At 34.8% G+C, this 21,322-nt stretch overlaps 1 protein-coding gene across 1 annotated transcript in view; it reads left to right on the top strand.

Annotated features, from left to right (window-relative positions):
* Positions 1-21,322, top strand: part of MALRD1 (MAM and LDL receptor class A domain containing 1) — a 632,630-nt gene that overhangs the window by 465,883 nt on the left and 145,425 nt on the right. The window contains exon 32 of the mRNA XM_063101139.1: positions 13,707-13,864. Coding sequence (XP_062957209.1) covers positions 13,707-13,864 — 158 coding nt within the window. The remainder of the gene's footprint in view (positions 1-13,706; positions 13,865-21,322) is intronic.

Below are 21,322 nucleotides of genomic sequence, written 5' to 3' on the forward strand. Positions count from 1 at the left end.
CACTACCCTTACTTTCTTTGGTTCCCTGCAATCTATTTTTGGAAAACATGTTATTTCTTCATCAGAATATTATGGCTCACTCATTCTTGGTCACTGATATAGACACTTAGAGATAATTGTTTATGAAGTAGAGTCCCTACTCTCATATATATATTCTTGCTCTCTTCGAGGACTTTAATGATCTCATAATCATAATGATCTGATTCTTGCTATTACATGCATTTAACAGTACTGATCAATCTGCACTTTCATAGAGTTTTCATTGTATTTTTATTACTGTGACTGTGATTTTTTTTCCTTAATGTTTATTTGTCCTTGATACTTTTTTGTTTCTTCTTTTAAAACCTAAATGTCAGTCTCACCCAATATTATGACTTTGGCCTTTTTTCATCTACTCCTACACATTCTTGTTGGTGCAGAATTTTTGTTCTCTCAGTGCTCAAAATTTGCTAATTCCTGCATGTATCTAGTCCTTATTTCCACATTCTGGTCCCACCCTTTTAATTTCCAGGTAGGCAATTGCGAGTATCTCCAGTTCCCATTTCTGAACTCAAACTTCCCTTTCTTGTAGAAAGAATCTCCTCCTTCTGACCCTAGTATTTCTGTGATTGTCAAAATCGCTGTTAACATTGTGAATTCTCTCTCAATTTCAAATTCTGTCAGCTCTTTATTCTCAACTGATTATATGTTTTCACTTCTTTGCATTTCCACTTCTGTTATTATAACTCACTCCTGGGCCATTGCAAATATCCAGGCAATTCATCAACAGTGCAAATATTCTTCTAAACCAGGCCACTCTCCACATTGATGCAAGATTAATATTCTTAAGTGGTGACTCCTGGTCCTCTAAGTAATCAGAAGCTCTTTACTGCATTTCAGTTTAGCATCAGTGATTTTCTATGCTCTTCCCCAAACTGCATTTCCAATTTTAATTCTTATATTACTGTTCTATAAACTGCATGTTCTTGTACCTCAAATGTGCTTTGGGTGCTATAAATATCAAAATTTGTTTATATCCTGGTTTTAGTATGAGTTGTAAATTTTGTTGATAGCAGACGCTATATACTTGGTAAAAGGAACTGAGGTAAATAGGTTTTTTGTATGAGGTTTTATGTTTATCTGGCTAGAGGTTAGTCTGTATTAACTGTTTGCTATAGCTGTAGGTGCCAGAAGGTAACATTCACTCTGATATCCTTGTTTTTGTCTCCCTTGTTGTAGTTGGGTTTCCCTAGAGGCTTCTTCTTAAATAAGGATTGCAAGGTGGAGGTCTTTCCGTTGTAGTCTCTCATTATTATACATCTTTTATGAAGTCTTTCCTCATACACCAAATTTAAGCCATATTTTATCTAGTCAACTACACTGCGTTTACAGTCTACATCAATGTTTGGTATTATATGCTCACAACGATCCAAATGAGCTGTACATCATTATCATTGCCCCACTTGATAGTTGATGAATGAGAGACACAGTGGGGGGTTAGGGATTTTTCCAAAGTCACAAACCTTGTAAGTATCAGATGTTGGATTTTAACATAGGTAGTCTGACCCAAAACTTGTCTTCTAAACAGCACATACTGTTAGCTTGTATATTAAGATTCTTTGGGGTATATTTTAAATTTTCCCAGTCATATCTTGCCCATCTCTCTACATTAAAATGGAAGACATGGTGCCTTTTCTGTAGTAGTTATCCAATCTATAACCTGTGAATAATTGTCTTATTTCCACTGCAAGAATCATCTGTATTTCTATTCTCTAAATTTCCCAGGAGAGCAGCACTAATTTGCAACTGTGTTCTAAGCACTTTACTTGTAGTATATCATTTAATTTTTACCACAACCCCATGAGGATGAAATACTTATAATAATTATCTCTTGTTACTCCTGGGTCCTAGTCCTAGAGAATTTAAGTAGGTTGCTCAAGGTCACATACCAGATAAGTGGTAGAGTCAGGATTTGAATTGAAGCCTATAGCTCTGGTGCCTACAGACCTAACCAGTGAGCAATCCTGCCTACAGTTTCTGCTCATTACGTATTCATTAAAAGAATCTGATAACATCTTTTTTCAGTTTCAATGAAAATAAGTTTTCTTCTGTTCTTATTTGCTTTCATGCTCTTTCAGGTAACATAGATCCAAAATCTAAATTAAGTCAAAGTTCTTTTATAATGGTTACTAATTATCATTTACCTAAAGAAAAGGGTTTATAATTTATTTCTTCCCTCTTTTTGTATGACTATGTGACAAGTTTCCTCTGTAATTTCAATTTGGCAAATGAAATCAAGTTAAAGAAACATTATAAAGCCAATGCATGTTTCTAAAGACATCTTGGCAAATCAATGACATATAAAGAGGTTCCGCAGAATTCTTCGGGTATGAGGATTAAAAGATTCAGAGTCCTTTGTCTATACCTAGATTTATAGGAAGTGTCAACTAATTCCATTTATATATCATCTTCCTGTGATTGAGGTTTCTTGCTGCTGAGTAAATTAGGAGCTTTCAAAATAAGACAAATCTACTTTGTGTTGGCATCTCACAGGCTAAAAGCTTCATTTTTATATCATATTAATGCATACTGAAGGAGAAAAATCATAATATTGATTTTGGTAATAGTTAATAGAATTAAAATAAGACATTCTGGTGAAAAGTGATTTTTTTTGTTTAAATTGGTAATAATTATTCTCAAAAGGGAGTGATGTCTAAAGAATAATATATAGAAAAAGGTGGAAATAAAGCAAACATAATCTAGTCATTGTATAGCTCTTTTAAAAAGCAAATAGAAGTAAAGTAATGACAGACATTTTTATCAAATACTATGAGAAAATTTCATTCATCTTCAGAGACACTATCTGTGGTTTCCATTTTGACAATGTTGAGGAAACTTTTGTTCTTTCTCTGAACATGTTTACTTTTCACAGCCTTTAAAAATTGCAGGCACAAATAGTCAGCACCTTGGAAATCTGGTGAAAAAAATGAAAATACAAAAAGGGATTGAGGGCATTTCAATTGATAGTCATTACACACCCTTCTATTTTAGAGGGAGGGACAGGCAGAAATTATAGAGGATGGAGAAGCAGGCCGAGTTAGTCTGACTGTGAAAAAGGGAGCATTTGCCATTTTGATAGAGAAACATGCTGTATAGCATTTTAAACAACCATCAGGCAGCTTTATTTTATGAACAGGAAAAAATGACTAAAATTGCCACCAGTATAAAGCCAGGAGTGAATTCAGATCACTTGAAGTGGGAAATTTTCTTTTACCATCTGGCCCTAGTGCAGGTAAGTATGAGTCTTCTTAGGACAACTGGTGCTGTGAAAATACAGATTTCTTTAAGAATTATTAACTGTCTGCATTAGTGTGTTTCTGTTATTTATAACAGAATACCTAAAACTGGGTAATTTGTAAAGAAATGAAATTTATTTCTTATAAGTTGAAGGCTGGGAAGTGCAAGGTCCAGGGAACATATCTGGCGAGGACCTTCTTGGTGGTGGCTCTTTACAGCAATGTAGAGTGTCACATGGCAGGAACCAAAAGAGGAAGTGAGCTAACCTCACTCACTCTCCTTATAAAGTCTTCAGAACCATGACCATTACTCCTTGAATGGATCAATACATTCATGAGGGCACAGTTCTCACAATCTAATCACCTCGTAAAGGCCCCACCTTTCAATGACTGTAATTGGATTTCCTACCCTCAGCACTATTACTGTGGGGCTCAAACTTCAATGAGTTTTAGGGAGATTTTCAGTCCATAGCACTGTCCTTTACAAATAAATGTCAAACTTATAAATTTACAGCCCAGCACCCCAATGAAGCATTTTCAAAATACTCAGGATTGTAACTGATCACATCTAAAAGACAAATTAGAATCTTTACTCTCTGCTGACACCAGCATGAAAAGGAATGTCCTTGAAGCATAGTATTGGGTTCTTAATGTGGCACTCTGATATCAAGTAACCATTGTGCTTTGAGAAAAGTACACTTTGACACTGAAATTTACATTATTTGTATTTGATGCTAAGTGACCCCCAATTTTAAAAATGTGTTCAATTCCATAAGGAGTTTTTAAAGTAAATATTGAATATTAATTGAAAAAATTTATTCAGAGACTGAGTTTAGCTAATTAAGATGTGAAATATAAAATTTATACCCTAAGAAGCTTAAGAACTTGTCATCATAAAATCTGTACAAGCAAAAGCGAGGTATTAAACTGAAAGTATACAGAAAATATTGGGCCGAGCCCGTGGCGCACTCGGGAGAGTGCGGAGCTGGGAGTGCGGCGACGCTCCCGCCGCGGGTTCGGATCCTATATAGGAGTGGCCGGTGCACTCACTGGCTGAGTGCCGGTCACGAAAAAGACAAAAAAAAAAAAAAAAGAAAAGAAAAGAAAATATTTGGGGTTGGTGAGTACGGAGATGAAAGAAAGTGAGCCGAAATGCCAAGTACCAATCAAGCTTTATTAAAGGAAAAGAATCTGCTGGGCTGCACTCAAAATGGAGAGCAGCAGCCAGGGCTGCCCTCAAGGTGTAGAGCAGCAAGCACCAGGCATCAGGGTGGAAGGGCGTATGTGGGCTGTAGAGCAGGCTGATGCAATCAGGGAGGGGTTTTGTGCTGATGCAGAAGCTATGCGACCAGCGTGGAGAATTGCGCCCTTGCGGAAGCAAAAGGGTTTCTGTTTCTCAGAAATCATGAGGTTTCGTACAAAGGGAGGGGCTGGTGACCATTTTGTTCTTGGCTTTTCCTGAAATGGCACCAGTTATGTTCAAAACCTATCAGGACAGAGGCAAAATTCAGGCATATTTAATGAATGCCATGTTGCAGAGTACTACATCTGGTAGCATTTAGCTAAAGTATGGTAGATTTAATAACATGAATTAAATGCATTCTGATTTAATATAAGGGAGTTAAGTAGCTTTTAAAATGGCAAATAGAAAGCTGTAAAACAGTCCAAAATCAAACAAATAAACAAAAAATTCTGCTTCTATAAATATCCATCCTATGAATGTTATTGATCAGTCCACAGTCACATATAAATAAATAAATTGAACAGGTTTAATGATTTACCATTAAATTCTAAGTATGTTGTGGCAGTTGAGACTTTTAAGCTTTGTTATCTGCTTTAACAAATTCTGAAATTTGTGTGAGAGTCTACATTGACCTTTCCCAAGGATTTTGCTATATAAATAGGTAGTTCTCAATGAAGTCGAAATTTATAAATGTTTGAAAGTGGGTCTAGTCTGAGCTTGCTAGAAAAAAAATGAGTCTATTTTTGAAAGTATAATTCAATATGTTATAAATTTGTGATACAGTACATAGTTCCTGGATAATTCATATATTTCTATTAATAATTTGAAGGGGCTAAGCAACTTTTCATCTTTATAATTCTCGGGAAAAAAATATGACGTTTCAACAAATCTGTCCTTCTTACAAAGTCAAATTTAGACATGCTAGAGTTTCAGAATTAAAAATCGCAAAAGTCCAAATTTGAAAAGATGTCTTCTAAATTTCGGGGCAAACTTTTGCATTCTTGAATTTTAAAGTGTGTACAATTACACATTGACACACATTAATACCTCAGCTAGAAATTGACTTTCTAACTTTTTATTTGACTGTAGAATTTTGTAAGAACAAAATTAAATATACAAAATAGAAGATGCTAGGTGGGGTATACTTTGAAAACTCAGCTCAGAACCCCCTAAATAATAGTTGAAATTGCTAGCTTTGATGTTGAGCTTTACATGACATTGCTTGTTTTGCACTGAAATAAAAATGCTGCAGTTAAATGGGGGATTATCATCCCAAGTGAATTTTTTTTTACATTTTTTCATGATATAGCCCCAAAATGCAAACATTAGATTGTATAACTTTCCTTTCAGTGATGTAGTATCTTTATTAAGCTGGTGTTTGGTAGTTGCTATGATAAAAGTAAGGGAAAAATAAGTGTGGAACAGAAAAAGAAGGTGGTGTTCAATCTGATTTCAGCGTTCGAGAATTTGTATAGTGCTTAATAGAAACACATCCTATTAGGAAGCAATCATAGCTATTTAAGAAAGAAGTGGTACAAATGTAATTGTTTCCATTTTTATGTACGATAGTAGTTTTTCAAATGCCTACTGTGTTGTTGGAATGAGTATTAAGTATTTTGGACTTCAGTTCTTAATAACCAGTTATTACTTCCAGCCTTGGGTACCATGAAAAAGTTACCGACACGCTAAGGATGCTTTGACTTCAGTTATTTTAGAAATGGGTAGGTGATGACTAAGAACTTGGTTAGATTTAATTCAGGTTGCTGTGAAAACCTAAAACTGGTCTTTTTAAAATTAAATATTAAATTAAAACTATCCAAAAGAAACATCTTAATTAGTGAAATTCTAATGTATTTGTGCAGTTAGAGGAGCAAATTTAATAAAATACAAGGTTTTAAATCAGAATTGAATTTCTAACTTTGTAAAATTGATTAAATTTGGGTCAATAAATACAATTACTACTTTTCTTACTGCTCTAAATATTTGACATTCAACATCAGGTTAGCGCTACAGCATGGATAAAAGTGTATTTAAAGTTGAGATAAACATCTGCTTTTGAGACCAAAATATATTAGTTCTTATTGTGTATGCTATAGTATTTAAGAGCTGAGCTATAAAATATAAAAGGTTTATACAACACCCTAGTTAATAAACTATTTATTTAATAGTAGTTCAAGCCTATTTCTTCACATTCAGCATAAGATGAATAAATTCCTTACTTTCAATTAAGCCTTAACTATAAAAGAAAAGTTCTTGCTATAGCTCATTGGGTTATATCATATTTTTCTTATTAAGGATAATGCTGTAAAGTTTGTCTGATAAAGTGCAGTCTAAATGCATTGGAAATCCTTAAGTATGTAAAAGGCAACAGGATGAGGGGAAACCCAGATGTTCTTATTTAATTAAAGATAGCATAGATTTCACGAAAGTACGTTTTTAATGAATTAGCCACAGTTCTTAGTAGGTTTGACAGATGGAATCTAGGTATATCTTGGCTGTTTATGCCACATATGTCTTTATTTGCCAAATAAGAAAATAAACAAGTGATGTCCTTGGAAAGAAATGAGAAACTTAGAAAACTTTTCTATGAATGGATTAAAATATTGTGTTCAATTTTCCTAACCCAATATTTGGTAGCACATATAATATTTTTCGAAAGGCAATGAAAATAGAAGACAGCTTGCTGATGCTTCAGGGAAAGTTTTCAAGTTGTTTCCATTTCTATTCTTTTATATTGAGGAACATTTTGCTTCAATAACTCTCAGGCCATGTTCCTTGGTTATTTTTCTTGATTGAATTTTTTTTTTTTTGCTTGTTTTATTTTAAATTTTGCCAGCCTTTATAAAGGGTTCTAAGTGAAAAGAGATATTTTCAGTAAGGAATATTTTTTAAAATGTCAGTCATTTCCAGTTTCCAGTCCAGCATGTGAGGAGCTTGGAAGGCATCATTCCCGTCCTCATAACAAGAATAAAGGTGAACAAACTGAAAATCAACAACTCCTCATAGATCAATTAGAGAATTGAGGCTCCAGGGCAAATCACTGCCCTGGAGAGTCAGACAGGCAGAAACAGAAAATCACAACTTACCGGAGAACAGAAACCTCTGCAGGAATGAGGACCAGGGTAGAAAATCCTAAACTGTGATTGCCAAATGGCTACAGGCTCAGTGAGGACAATTTTGAGAGATAAAAATTTCTGGGACCCAGTCTTAGGGTAATCCACAGACTTTTGTGAGTGCCTTGGACTTAGTGTTCCCCCAAAACTTGATCCCCGCTATAACAATTTAAAAGTGTGGGAAATCATATTATGGTAATTGAAAGATGGGGTCTTGAAAAGGTGATTAGATTGTAGGACCATGCCCTAGTGAATAGATTAAAAATGGTGGTCATGGGTGTGGTTTGTAGGGCTTTAAAAGGAGAGTGAATGAGGTTACATCATTTCACAATGTGATACCCTGCAGTCACTTTGCCACCACCAACGCGTTCATGAAATGTTTTCCCTGGACTTTGCACTACACAGCCTCAGAAACTGTAAGCAATAAATTTTGCTTTCTTTATAAATTGCCAAGTTCTGTGTATTTTTGTTATAAGCAACAGAAATGGACTAATACGGTTTTACTTTCAGGAGCCCTACCAGGTTCTCATAATGAAGAGTGGAGAAAAATCCTCTCAGCTTTCAGCCAGGGAAGGGACATAGTAGCCATATCAAAATATTCCCAGACCGTTTTATTCTTCTTAACAAAGCTTTTCCTTTAGAGAAACTATTTTACCAGAACCTAACTGGCCTTGGGGAATAGAAATACCCAAAAATGTCATAAGAGATGGGAGGGATTGATTGGGTGTACTTCGTATACAGTATTTTAACTACCTATGAAGCAGTATAATGATATTTAAAAGAGGATTTGGGTTAGTTGTAATGTATATTGCATACAGTCAACCACTGGAAAAAAGTAAAAAAAAAAGTAAGTTAAAAAAGACAGAGAATTGATATGCTTTGAAAAGATAAAAAAAATGGTGGAATTGGTGGAATTAAATGAAATGCTCAGTTAAAGCCAGAGAATACAGAAGAAGAGTGGAAGGGGAAAAGAACAAGAGTAACAAGTGGAAAATAAATATAGTAGATATTAATTCAATTATACCAATAATCACTGTCAATGTTAATAGGCCAAATTCACCAGTTAAAATACAGAGACTGTCAGACTGACTGACAGACACTGGGTAAAAAAACAAGATCCAACTATATATTGTAAGTAAGAAACCAACATTTAATATAAACATACAGGTAGACTAAAAGTAAAGTGATGCAGAAAGATATACCATGCTAGCATGTATCAAAAGAGAGTAAAGTTCAGACAGAGAAGACTTTGGAGCAAGGAAAATTATTGGAGATAAAGAAGAGTGTTATATAATGATGAAGAGATTATTACTCCAAGAAGATAAAATTATCCTAAAGTGTTTAACATCAGAACATTAAAATATATAAAGCAAAACCTGATAGAACTTCAAAGAGAAATACATGGATTCACTGTTATAGCTAGAGACTTTAAAACCCATCTATCAACAATGGACAGATCCAGCACACAGAAAATAAGTACAGAGTTGAACCGAGCAGCACAGTCAGTCAATTGCATCTGATGGCCATCTATTTATCTAACAACAACAGAATACACATCCTTTTCAAGCTCATACACAATAGTCACCAAGACATACCACGTTATAGTCCATAAAACACACCTTAATAAATATGAGAATAGAAATCATATAATATCTGCTTTCAAACAGTAATGAAATTAAGCTGGAAATTGGTAACAGCTAGAAAACCCCCAAATACTTGGAGATTAAACAACATATTTCTAAATAACACATGGGTCAAAAAAAGTTCTCAAGACAAATTTTAAAATATTTTGAACTAAATTGAAAGAAAAATTCAACTTATTAAAATTTGTGGGTTTCAGGTAAAACAGTGCTTACTGGGAAATTTTTAGAATTGAATTCATATATATTTGAAGAGAAGAAAGATCCAAAATCAATAATTTAAGCTTCCAGCTTAGGAAACTACAAAATTAAGAGCAGTTTAAATCCAAAGTAAGCAGAAGAAAAGAAATAATAAATATTAGAGCAGATCTTAATAAAATTGAATATTGAATCAGAAAAACAATAGAGAAAATTGATGAAACCCAAAGCCGGTCCTTTGAAAAGCCCAATAAATTTAAACATGTCTACCCAGGTTAACTAAAAAAAGAGAAGACATATCAGAAATAAAAGGCAGGGCCATCATTATTGATCTTTGGGCAATTTATTGTTAAAGGAATAATAAAGGAATGTTATGGACAACTCTGCTCACAAATTTGTTAGCCAGGATGAAATGGACCAATTCCTTCAAAGACACAATCTACCAAATCACACAAGGACAAGTAGACAATCTGTATAGGACTTTATCTATTTAAAAAAATGAATGAAAGATTAATAACCTTTCAAAACTGAAAGCCCCAGGCCCATATGATTCATTGGTGAAATCTCCCAACCATTTAAGGAATAAATTATACCAATTCTCTATAATCTAGTCCAGAAAATAGGAGCAGAACAAACACTTCATAATGTATTTTATGAAGCCAGTATTACCCTAAGACCAAACTACAGAGAAGACATTAAGAGAAAGGAAAACTACAGACCAATATCTCTCATGAATATAGATATAAAATACTCAACAAAATATTAACAAATTGATAGCTGACATAACCACCAACGCAACAAGCAGAACTTGTTTGGATATTGATGTAAACAAATCAGTTATAAGAAAGAAAGATGTAGGGGGAGAGAATTGGAGAAATTTAAACATGTTTAATGTTTGGTTACATTATAGAATTATTATTGATTTTTTAAATGTGAATAAAATGTAAAAAAGAAATTGAGTTTAATAATGAGAAAGAAAAATATGCATCACAACTGAGTAGAATTTATTCTAAGTATGCTAGGCTGGTTTAATATTCAAATATCAATGTAATCCATCTCATCACATGATTATATCAATAGACACAGAAAAAACATTTGTCCAAATCCAACACCCATTATTGATGAAATCCTTCAGTAAACTATAGGTGCATTTCCTCAGCTTGATTAAGAACATCTGCAGAACACCTACATTCTTAATGGTGACAAACTAGACACCTTTCCTTTAAGATCAGGAGCAAGGTGAGGATGTCCACTGTCACCACTCCTATTCAGCATTGTCCTGAAGGCTTAGCTAATGCAATGAGACAAGTGAGGAAAACAGTAATACCATAAAAGAGAGAGAAATACTTAGGTATAAATCTAAAATAAGTACAAGATATATATGAGTAGAACTATGAAACTTTGGTGAGACATCAAAGAAGATCTGCATAAATGCAGAGACATTCTATGTCCCTGGATAGGAGTACTCCATATTTTGAAGATTTCTGTTCTTCCCTTCTCAGTGCGTAGATTCAATATGATTCCAACCACACTCCCAGCAGGTTATTTTGTACATATTAACAAACTAATTCTAAAGTTTGTATGAAAACGTGAAAGACCCAGAACAGCCAGCACAATATCAAAGTAGAAGAGCAGAATCAAAGAATTTTTATACTACTCTCAAGACAGTGTGCTATGGGCAAAAGAACAGACCATTTGATCCATAAAACAGAATAGAGCGCCCAGGAATAGACTCACACAAATATGGTAAATTCATATTTAACAAAGGAACAAAGGCAATTCAGTGGAGAATTCAGTGAGAAATGAGAATGGGAAATTCAATTGCATGAGAAATTCAATGAGAAATGAAAATGAGAAGAAATTCAATGGATAAAAATCACAACCCAATTAAAAAATGGACAAAAGATCTGAACAGACACGTCACCAAAGAACATATGCAGATGGCAAATAAGCATATGAAAAAATATTCAACATTATATGTCATCAGGGAATTGCAAGTTAAAACAAAAATAAGAGACCATTCTATACTTATTGCAAAGGCTAAAATCCAATAGACGGACAACACCAAGTGCTGGTGAGGATGAGAAGAAACAAGAACACTTACTCATTGCTGGTGGGACGATTAATTGGTACAGCCAACATTGAAGACAGACAGTTTCTTACAAAACTAAATATACTCTTACCATACCATCAGCAATTTCACTCCTTGGTGTATACCCAAAGGAGGTGAAAATTTATGTCCACAGAGAAACTTGCTCACTGATATTTATAGCAGCTTTATTTGTAATTGCCAAAGCTTAGATCTAACCGAAATGTACTTCGTAGGTGAAAGGGTAAACAAACTATGGAGCATCCATACAAGGGAATGTTACTGATTGATAAAAAGAAATGAGCTATCAAGTCAGGGAAAGACATGGAGGAATCTTAAATGCATATTGCTAAGTGAAAGATGACAATCTAAAAAGGCTACATACTATGTGATTTCAACTACATGACATTCTGGAAAAGTCAAAGCTATGGAGACTTTAAAAAGATCAGTGGATACCAGGAGTAGGATGGGGTTGTGGGAAAGAGAAAGATGAAGAGTTGGAGCACAGGGGATTTTAGGGCAGTGAAATGATATTGTAAATGGTGGATATATGTCTATACATTTGTAAAAACCCATTGAATGTACAAGGCAAAGTGTGAATCCTAATGTAAAGTATGAACTTTAATAATAATGCATCAACATGGGCTCATTAATTGTAACGAACATACCACACTAATACAAGATGTTAGTAGTAGACAGATGCGGGTGGTCAGAGGCTATGTGGAATTCTCTGTATTTTCACCTCAACTCACATAAGACAAACAGGAAGTCTTATTTACTGCACAAACCATGTTTTTTTTTAATTGGAACGTAATTGATTTTACATATTAGTGGGGTACAGAGTTGACTATCAATACCTGTGTACAATATGCAGTAATCAAATCAGGATAATTAGCCTGTTCATCATTATAAAACTTAATCATTCTTTGTGTCCATTAACCAATTTCTCACTAACACACCCTCCCCTTCCCCTTTCCCACCTCTAGTAGCCACAGTTCTATTCCTTCAAAAATATGAAAAGACAAAAAGCCAGCACATTAGTTGGTCTCATGTGATCATCTAACTCTCCTTTGCCGTACACTCTGGCCACTTCCATTTTCAACTCCATTCAGGGGAATAGTGCATGAATATCTCTTGCACTAAAGAATTAAATTCTGGATGATAAAGGTTACTTATACATATGCTGATTATTTGGAGGGTAGTCAATTCACCTAACAACAAGCTCTTAATAAGAAAAGCCTCATAAAGGAAGACTTGTACTATTAACTCACAAGTAGTGATTTTAAAATATGTATTGGAGTAGCAATACTAAAATACCATAGGAAAAAAAGAAAACTTTAAATTAGAAAATATTTTAATAGTCTCATTTGGAAATGCAAATAAATATTTAGCCTAAGAAAATAATATGTGTGTATGTAGTGTGTATGTGTGTATATATACACACATACACACACACACACACACACAGTTATAGATAATGTAATATTCTACTCCAGTAAAAACCACAAAAGGATACAGTGGCTATCACAAAGTTTTACAATAATATCAACAAAAAATTCAATTGTGGTTAAATACAGAGATTTTTCACATACAAATGCAGTTGAGAAGAAGGGAAGTTATCTATTACTCAGAAAATATTATGCGATGGCTGTCAGGATCACATTTCACTTTGCATTTATAGCCATTTGCTACTACTGTGGTCAGTGTGGGAATCAGAGCAACTGAGAATAAGATACAATATTAATCAGTTCCCAATACCCACTCTATACATGCTCTACAGACAGCATACAAAATATTTTATTTACTTGAAACTGACAGATTTGAGGAAATTAGGAGAAAAGGAATATATCCTTATAATCAACGCAAATATTTGTTCATGTTATGCACAAGTCACATGCCCACGTAAATTTTGTGATTCCCATGATCATAAAGACACTTCTTTTATTTCAAAAGAATTCAATGTTATTGATATATGACTCGCAAAAAGAAAATGAGTTCTGTTTAATGGAAATGAATTCCGTGTGTGTGTGTGTGCATGTGTGTGTGTTTATAAATAAAAGGATATTTGTGTGTGGTTTAAACACAGTTTTCCTCATGCTATAAAATATATCACTGCACTGAAAAAAACCTGTGTTAATCTATTTCAAGGTAGTGGCCAGCACTTCCTGTATGTCAACTCATCTGGCCCCAAAGAAGGATTAACTGCAAGAATCACAACCTCCAGTTATTTCCCAGCAAGCCTCGGAATGTGTACCGTTCGGTTCTGGTTCTACATGGTTGATTCCAGGAGCATGGGGATATTAAAGGTACAAAAGGAAGACAGAGACTTGCGTTCACTGAAGTATTCATGACATATGTTTAAACATTTTTTTCCTTTTTTTTTTTTTTTTTTTCTGTAGTCACACCATCAGTAATGATTACTGATTCCATTAATTTCTCATTTCTTTCTGGGGCAATGGGACTTTGGCAAACAGTGCTGTCATTCATCTTAATCTCATTCAAGATTTATCTCATTGAGGGCTGCCACCTGAACTCAATTATGGGGCAGGCTATTTAAAAGATGCTCTGGAGATAAAAGAGTTTGGGTAGATTTTACATACATCTTCTAATAACAACTTAGGAATATGATGAAGAGAATTTTCTACTCAAAACAATGTAAAGGCAAAGCAAATTTAAGATTTTAAGTATATATCAGCTCACAGTAAAAATAACATACCTGATCCATTTTTAAGTAATTTAAGACAAGAATATGCATCAAACAAAAATGTCTTTAAAAAAAACAAGCTGCAGCATTTATACTTCTCATTGTATGAAAGATCGATGGGTTTTTCAATTATCATGAACCAATTTTGAGATCTTGGTTTTTAATTAAAAGATTATATATCGCAACACAACACTTAGTGTTATTGCCTTGCAAATATTTGATCTTGCTGTCTGAATAAATTCAATTGGGATTTTTGTCTTTATCTTGAACATCGTCCTTTATAAATAATAACAGCTGTTATTGATTCCTATCTTTTAGGAAATGTATTATAAACTTTATATGTTATTAACTTTAAATCTCACATTGCTTTGCTAAGTGTATTTTTCCTAATTTTACAACAAAGAAACTGAGACTCAAAGGGGCTTAGAAAACTTTTCCAAGATTACACAATTAACAAAAAATACAATTTCAAAATCTGATATTCACTGCCCAGCATTGTTTCTCAGGTTCTCTGCTGTCTACCAAAATAGTGTGAGGAGAAACATGGGGAAAGAAAAGAAAGAAAAAAGGCCATATCTAGTCTAGCCAATGACAGGAAAAGGAGCTATCATCAAGTAAAAATATAGACATGCAAAGAAAGTGAAGAATTTATGCTGATTTTACGTGAATGTCTGTTTTCCCAAAGGAAAGCCAGTAGAAATAACAGAGAGAGAGATTCATTTTCAACAGTTTAGGAGCATATGAATAAATGCAGATCATGTGAAAATTTTAGATTTTTTTTCATTGTTTTTGCATACGGTAAGATATATGAATATTCAGTATGTCAGGCTATTGCTTATGTTAAATTTTATGCAAGTGATTTTATGACCACTGACCTTAAGGGAACTCCACAACACATTATTTCTACTGATGTTATTAAACGTAGATTGCTGCAATTTAAAAAGACACTAGTCCGTGGTTATCTGTTACTCATGAAAACAAATACCCACAGAAAGGCCAACACACTTTTCCATAGAACACAAGCAGATTTCTGTCACTTTCTAGCAAAATGTTGCTTCCTCAGTTCAAAAAAAGCCCCTTTATATCCTTTAGCTTTTCTCCAGCCCGTCAGCCAGCTACTTCAGTTACCCAGTTAAATGTCCCACTGCTTTTAGCCATGTTTCTGTGAACAGCCTTGGAAACAGAAATGTTGGTCTCAAGTCTTGATTTTGGTGACTGCTGGTTTTTCTAAGTAGGGAGCAGCAGTTACGTGTAACAATGCTTTTACTCTCTTTTGCTAGTCAGCCTGTTATCTGTTTTCTTGTTTGTTTGTTGTTTGTTTTTAGGGGATTCCCTTTCCCCAACTCCAAATGGTCTTGGTGGGGTTGACTGTCCTAGTAATGTTCTTTTACTATCTCTACGAGTGACCCAAGCAGGGTCAATTATTGTCTTCTCTAGTATTCGATGCACAATATGAGAGGATTTCTCTTTTTCTTTATATGTTCTGTATTAGCAGTTGTAAGGATATAAGCTAGACTCAGTGCTATTAGAGGTCTTTTTTTCCACCATTGGGAGAAAGACTATCTGAGAAAGAAGCTAACACACAGAGGGACACAGAGCTAAAGAGAGAGAAATAGAAAGATGCCTGCTCTGTTTAATCCCTGAATCCTATTTTGCCTGAGCCAGCAGAAATCTCTCTGTTACTTGCTATCGAAAACGTCCTGACCATGACAAAAACCCAGGAGAAACTGTTTTCATGAAGTGTCCTGGTGTCACTGATAGATCACAAGAGTTTGGACAAGTCTCGTTTTCTCAAATACTGCTCTGGAAAATCTTGAGTTATTCCCAGATGGAAAACCTCCCTGAGCATGCAGTAATTCTATATGTGGATGAACCAATAAAGTGGAAACCATTCTCCCTACTGTTCTGATTGAGGCTTCTCATCAACATGATATTCTTTCAAATGAAATTTTGTGCTTTATTATAATCTCTAATTTGGGTATTATGGTACCAAATTTGCTACATTTTCTAGGCCAGTGGTCTTCAACTGATGTCTTGCATCTCTAAGAATTGCATGGGCAATGTTAGCAGATGGACCACTCCTCGTAAAGGGTTTGAGAACCCACATTTGTGCATCTATTTTCTCAAGTAACCAATGCCAAAAGTTGAACTCAAGTTGTCTGGAATTGTGGTGGGGGAAGAAACTTTTATTTTTTATGTTAAAAAGAGATCTTAAAAGAATGAAATAAGTGATCATGAACACTTTTGCTGTGAGTGTGGAGAAATAGATACTCTTATTCATTGAAGTTGGACTATATCAATTTGGAATTATGAAGAGCATTTTGGCAATTATAAGCTTTATAATTTTATATTATTTTCTAAAACATTCTACATCTAGAAATTTATGATAAAAAATAAAGATAGCTATGCATAAGATTTTATTTATAAACTTTTCCTTTTCAGTGTTGTTTGTAATAGCAAATATTGAAAACCACCTGAGATCAAAATAATGAGAATTGGTGAAAAATAATGCATTCACTCTTACACTGAAACACTACAGAACAATTAATTTTGTGAATTAATAATTAGTAATAAATAAAAGTGTTTATGACTCAGTAATGACCAAAACAGATAATTAAAGAACATGTACAGTAGAATGCCATTTTTAAAAAGTTACCTAATTTTGTACATATATACTAGTATTTATATATATATATATGTATTTGTATATATACTACTATTTGTCTAAATCAATATCTTTATGTACAAATACAAGGGTAGTTCAAAAAGTTCATGGAAAAATAGAATTGAAATATAATATGAATATTTCCATGTACTTTTTGAAGCACCTCATATATGAGAAATAAAATAAATAAATGGAAGTGTACACACTGCAATGGTAATTATCTGTAGATGATGAAATGAAAAGGTTTTTTTTATTTTGCAGTCTTATGTATTTTATAATATTTCATCGTTAAATACTTATTGCTTTCCTAACAAGAAAAAATATATTTCTACAGGGTCCTCATATTTGCAAAGATTGAGATACACTGCTCTAGGATGCACCATAAAGAGATGATTTCCTAGATTAATAATAGCAAATGTGATTCCAGAGCACATAGTAGGTTACAATTGTGCTAGTTTGAAACTATTTCTTACATCGATTATATAAATCCTGTAGAAAGGATATGGCCAAAAAAATACCTAAGGTGAGCTTTCATAGTAGAGGGTCTGTGAGGCAGTAAAAATAGCTAGGCATTCCTCAAAGAGAATTCAAATTGTAGATTGTGGTAGCAGGACTCCTTGTCAGCTCAAATTTTTTGAATTCACATCAAATGCTATGTACTCCCTGCCCCTTCGTGCCCTGCTCTGTATTCCAGAGAACTACATTTCCCAAGTTCCTTTGCTCTGTGCCTTTCTGAATAGGTTTGGCCAATGAAGAGCACTGGCCAAAGACTAGAGGACAGGAAAAGGAGATAAACCTTAGTCTTCTCTCTCTCTACTTTGGGCTGAGTCTCTAAATGTACAGTATCTGCCCCCAACCCTGACCCACCCATTACTTAGTAGCGGATACATTTCAAGACCCCCAGTGGATGCCTAAAACTGCAGATACATATACTATGTTTTTTTCTCAACATACGTACCTATGATAAAGCTTAATTTATAAATTAGGCACAGAAAGAAATCAACAACAACTAATAATACAATAGAAAGAACAATTATAACAAAATACTGTAATAAAAGTTGTGTGAGTGTGGCCTCTCTCTCTCTCTCTGTCAAAATATCTTACTGTGCTGTACTCACCCTTCCCTGACAGTGTGAGATGGTGCAATGCCTAAATGAGGACAGGAGGTGTGGTAATGACGTAGGCATTGTGACATAGCGTTAGGCTACTACTGACCTTCCTCAATCTGTGTAACCAGCCCTTACTTGCAGTAAATGGCTTGTGATACTCTTTTCAGGGGATCCTTGTATAAGCTCAGTGCTTTCTGGCACAACAGGGTGCCATCAGTCAGAACACGATTCTGTTCCTTTCTTCCACTCCCAAATGTCGTGTCTTTTTCATAGTAACAAAATGCTTATCACACACCGCGGCCGTAACTTTTGCAGTTTGAGTTTTAACAGCAAAACTAGCGCAGATTTCTTTTTCTTTCTTCACAATTTCATGGACAGAAAATTTGACCACAGATCTCAGCAACTTCAGCATATGATTTTTTTTTTTTTTGCTTATGAGAAACTTCCTATTTTTCCTTATGTGAGAGCTTTCACATTTTCACTTAAAAGAAGCATTTTCCAGCTTCTCCTTGGCATACCTGAATTGCCAGCATCACCAATCTTGTGTGTTGGGGTCATTATTAAGGAAAATAAGGGTAACTTGAACCCAAGCACTGCGATTCCACTGCAGTTGATCTGATAACCCAGGCAGAGAGCATCTGCCGCATAAATATGCTGGACAAGAGATTGATTCGTGTCCCCAGTGGGATAACGTGAGCTTTTATCATGCTACTCAGAATGGTACACAACTTAAAACTTAGGAATTTCTTATTTCTGGAATTTTCTATGTAATATTTCCAAACTGCTGTTGACTGCAGGTAACCGAAACCTCAGATAGTGAAACCCCAGGGGAAACTACTACATCTCATCTGTGCCTCAGTCTCCCCCAGACAGGCCCTGCCTCCTTAGTTCCAACTCCCACTGAGGTGCCTGCGAGATCTCCCCTTATTCTGGCAACCTGGCTTTGGTGAGTTAGGGTTCTGCAGGTAGACAGAACCACTAGGATATGGGTCCATCTATATGAGACGGGATTTATTAGGGGAATTGGCTCAGGTGATTGTGAAGGCTGAGAAGTCCCACAAAGAACCATCTGCAAATTGAAGACCCTGAGGTGCTCATAGTGTGGCTCAATCTGAGGCCATGAGCCTGAGCCTGGGGGTGCAACTGGTGTAGGTCCTAGAACTCAGAGTTTGGGAAGTCTGGAGTTCTGATGTCTACGAACAGGAGAGAAGAGTGTATCCCATCTTCAGTGGGTAGAGAAACACATTTGCCTTTTCCTCTGCTCTCTGGGCCCCAGAAGTTTGCATGGTGCCCACTCATATTGAGGATGGATCTTCCCCACCTAGTCCACTCAGGCACACATGCTTTACCAAAATAATTCTTTACCACATTTCTAGGTATTCCCCGATCTAGTCAAGTTGACACCTAAAATTAGCCATCACAGTGACTATCTCCCTTTTTCCTTCTAATTTTAAGAGTGAACACATCTTCCTGCACATGTTCATCTATAGATTTCATCATAATTTCCTTGCTGTTTTTTCATCTCTTCCATAAACTTTGTAACCAATTCCCTATATTAAATTTCCTCTATTTGAAATATATTAGAGTAGTTTATATTTTTGAGCTTGATCCTGTCTGAGTTCCCACTCCAAAGAAAACACAAACAAAACAGATAACTGTGAAAGCTTCCATTTGTGATACAATTCTCTAGAGCAAATAAAACAGTTTCCTGTAATAAAGAATTACTCATAGTGTGCTGAGAGAGGTATTTTATATTCAGGGATAAAGAAGCCCTTCTGAGAAAGATGATGTTTGAATTTAGACTTGAAAAACACGAAGGAGCCAGCTTTGTGAATATCTGGAGAAAGAATGTTCTTGGAAGAGGGTACAACGTAATGAAAAAGCTTGAAGGTGGAATGTATTTGAAGGCCAGTATAGCTGAAACAATAAACAAGAGAGAGAAATAAAGTCAAACAGATAGGAAGGGGCCTGGTCATAGAGGGCTTTGTAGGGACGGTAATGAGATTATATTTTATTCTCAGAGATATGGGAAGTCATTGGACAGAAGTAACTTGGGGCATAATATAATCTAATTTAAAAATTTAGAAGTTCTGTTCGGTGGGTAGGAGGAGGCAAAAAGTAGAAGTGCAATAAGATATCCATTTGGGCTGCTGTAACAAAAATACCATAGATTGGGTCACTTAAAAACAACAAAACTTTATTTCTCACAGGTCTGGAGGCTGGCGGGACAACATCAAGGTGCCAGCAGACTTGGGTTGTGATGAGAATCTGCTTTCTTGTTCATCAATGGCACTTTCTTGCTGTGAGCTCACACGGTAGAAAAGTTGGGGGAGCTCTCTTTAGTCTCTTTATAAGGGCACAGATCTCACTCTTGGGGTCTTCACCTGCATAACATAATCACCTCCAAAGTCCCCACTGCCTAATAATATCACCTTGGGGATTAGGATTTCAACATATGAATTTTGGGGGTCATAACTATTTAGTCTGTTGCACATGGAGACAATTTAGAAGAAAAGTTTAGAAGTCCAGGGCAGAGAAGATGTGGCTTGATTTAAAGTGGAGTGTAAAGATAAACTGGAAGGCCATGTCTGCAAATAATGAACAGGACTTAGATCTTCACTGGTATATTAAGATTATTTCCTAAAGAAAGCATGCCTAAGTTTCATTATCATATTAATGAAATGTATTATATAAAGCTAAAGTGGTCAGTGATGACTTGTACAGTTGAGGAGCTCAAGATAAAATTCAATTACGATTTTCCAGTTATGTTTTAGGATAAAAAGCCAAACTATTCTGATTTATCTCAGCCTTCAAAGTAGAGGGCTATATAAGAAAAGTAAATATTTTAGAGGAACTAGGAAGCCTTCAATATCTTTTGATGATAAATGAATAATAATCAGAATGATAAATTGTTCATATAGGCATCAGTATCCTTTGATTCAAAGGTTCAGGAAATTATAGAAGAACACTAATTTCCATTTAATAATTACATTATTTTCTATTTCTGTCAAAGCAAAAGAATTTACAAAGGTCTGTTTCTTTCTGGCTTTCTAGTACCTACATACATATGAAGTTAAAAGCACTCATTAAAATAGTGGTAGATCACTTTTTGGTCCACATTGCCAAAAAATCCCTAAGTGAAGCCAAATTAATTTCCCATGAGATTATTTAATTTCATGGTTCAGCTTCTTAGCTTCTGTTTTGTTCTGATATTTAATACTATCTCAAGTGAGATACTTAATGTCTATAAAAAGAGGTGAAGATTGTTTTAGGACAGGAGAATATC

The sequence above is a fragment of the Cynocephalus volans genome, chromosome 6, assembly GCF_027409185.1.
Source record: "Cynocephalus volans isolate mCynVol1 chromosome 6, mCynVol1.pri, whole genome shotgun sequence".
NCBI lineage: Eukaryota > Metazoa > Chordata > Mammalia > Dermoptera > Cynocephalidae > Cynocephalus > Cynocephalus volans.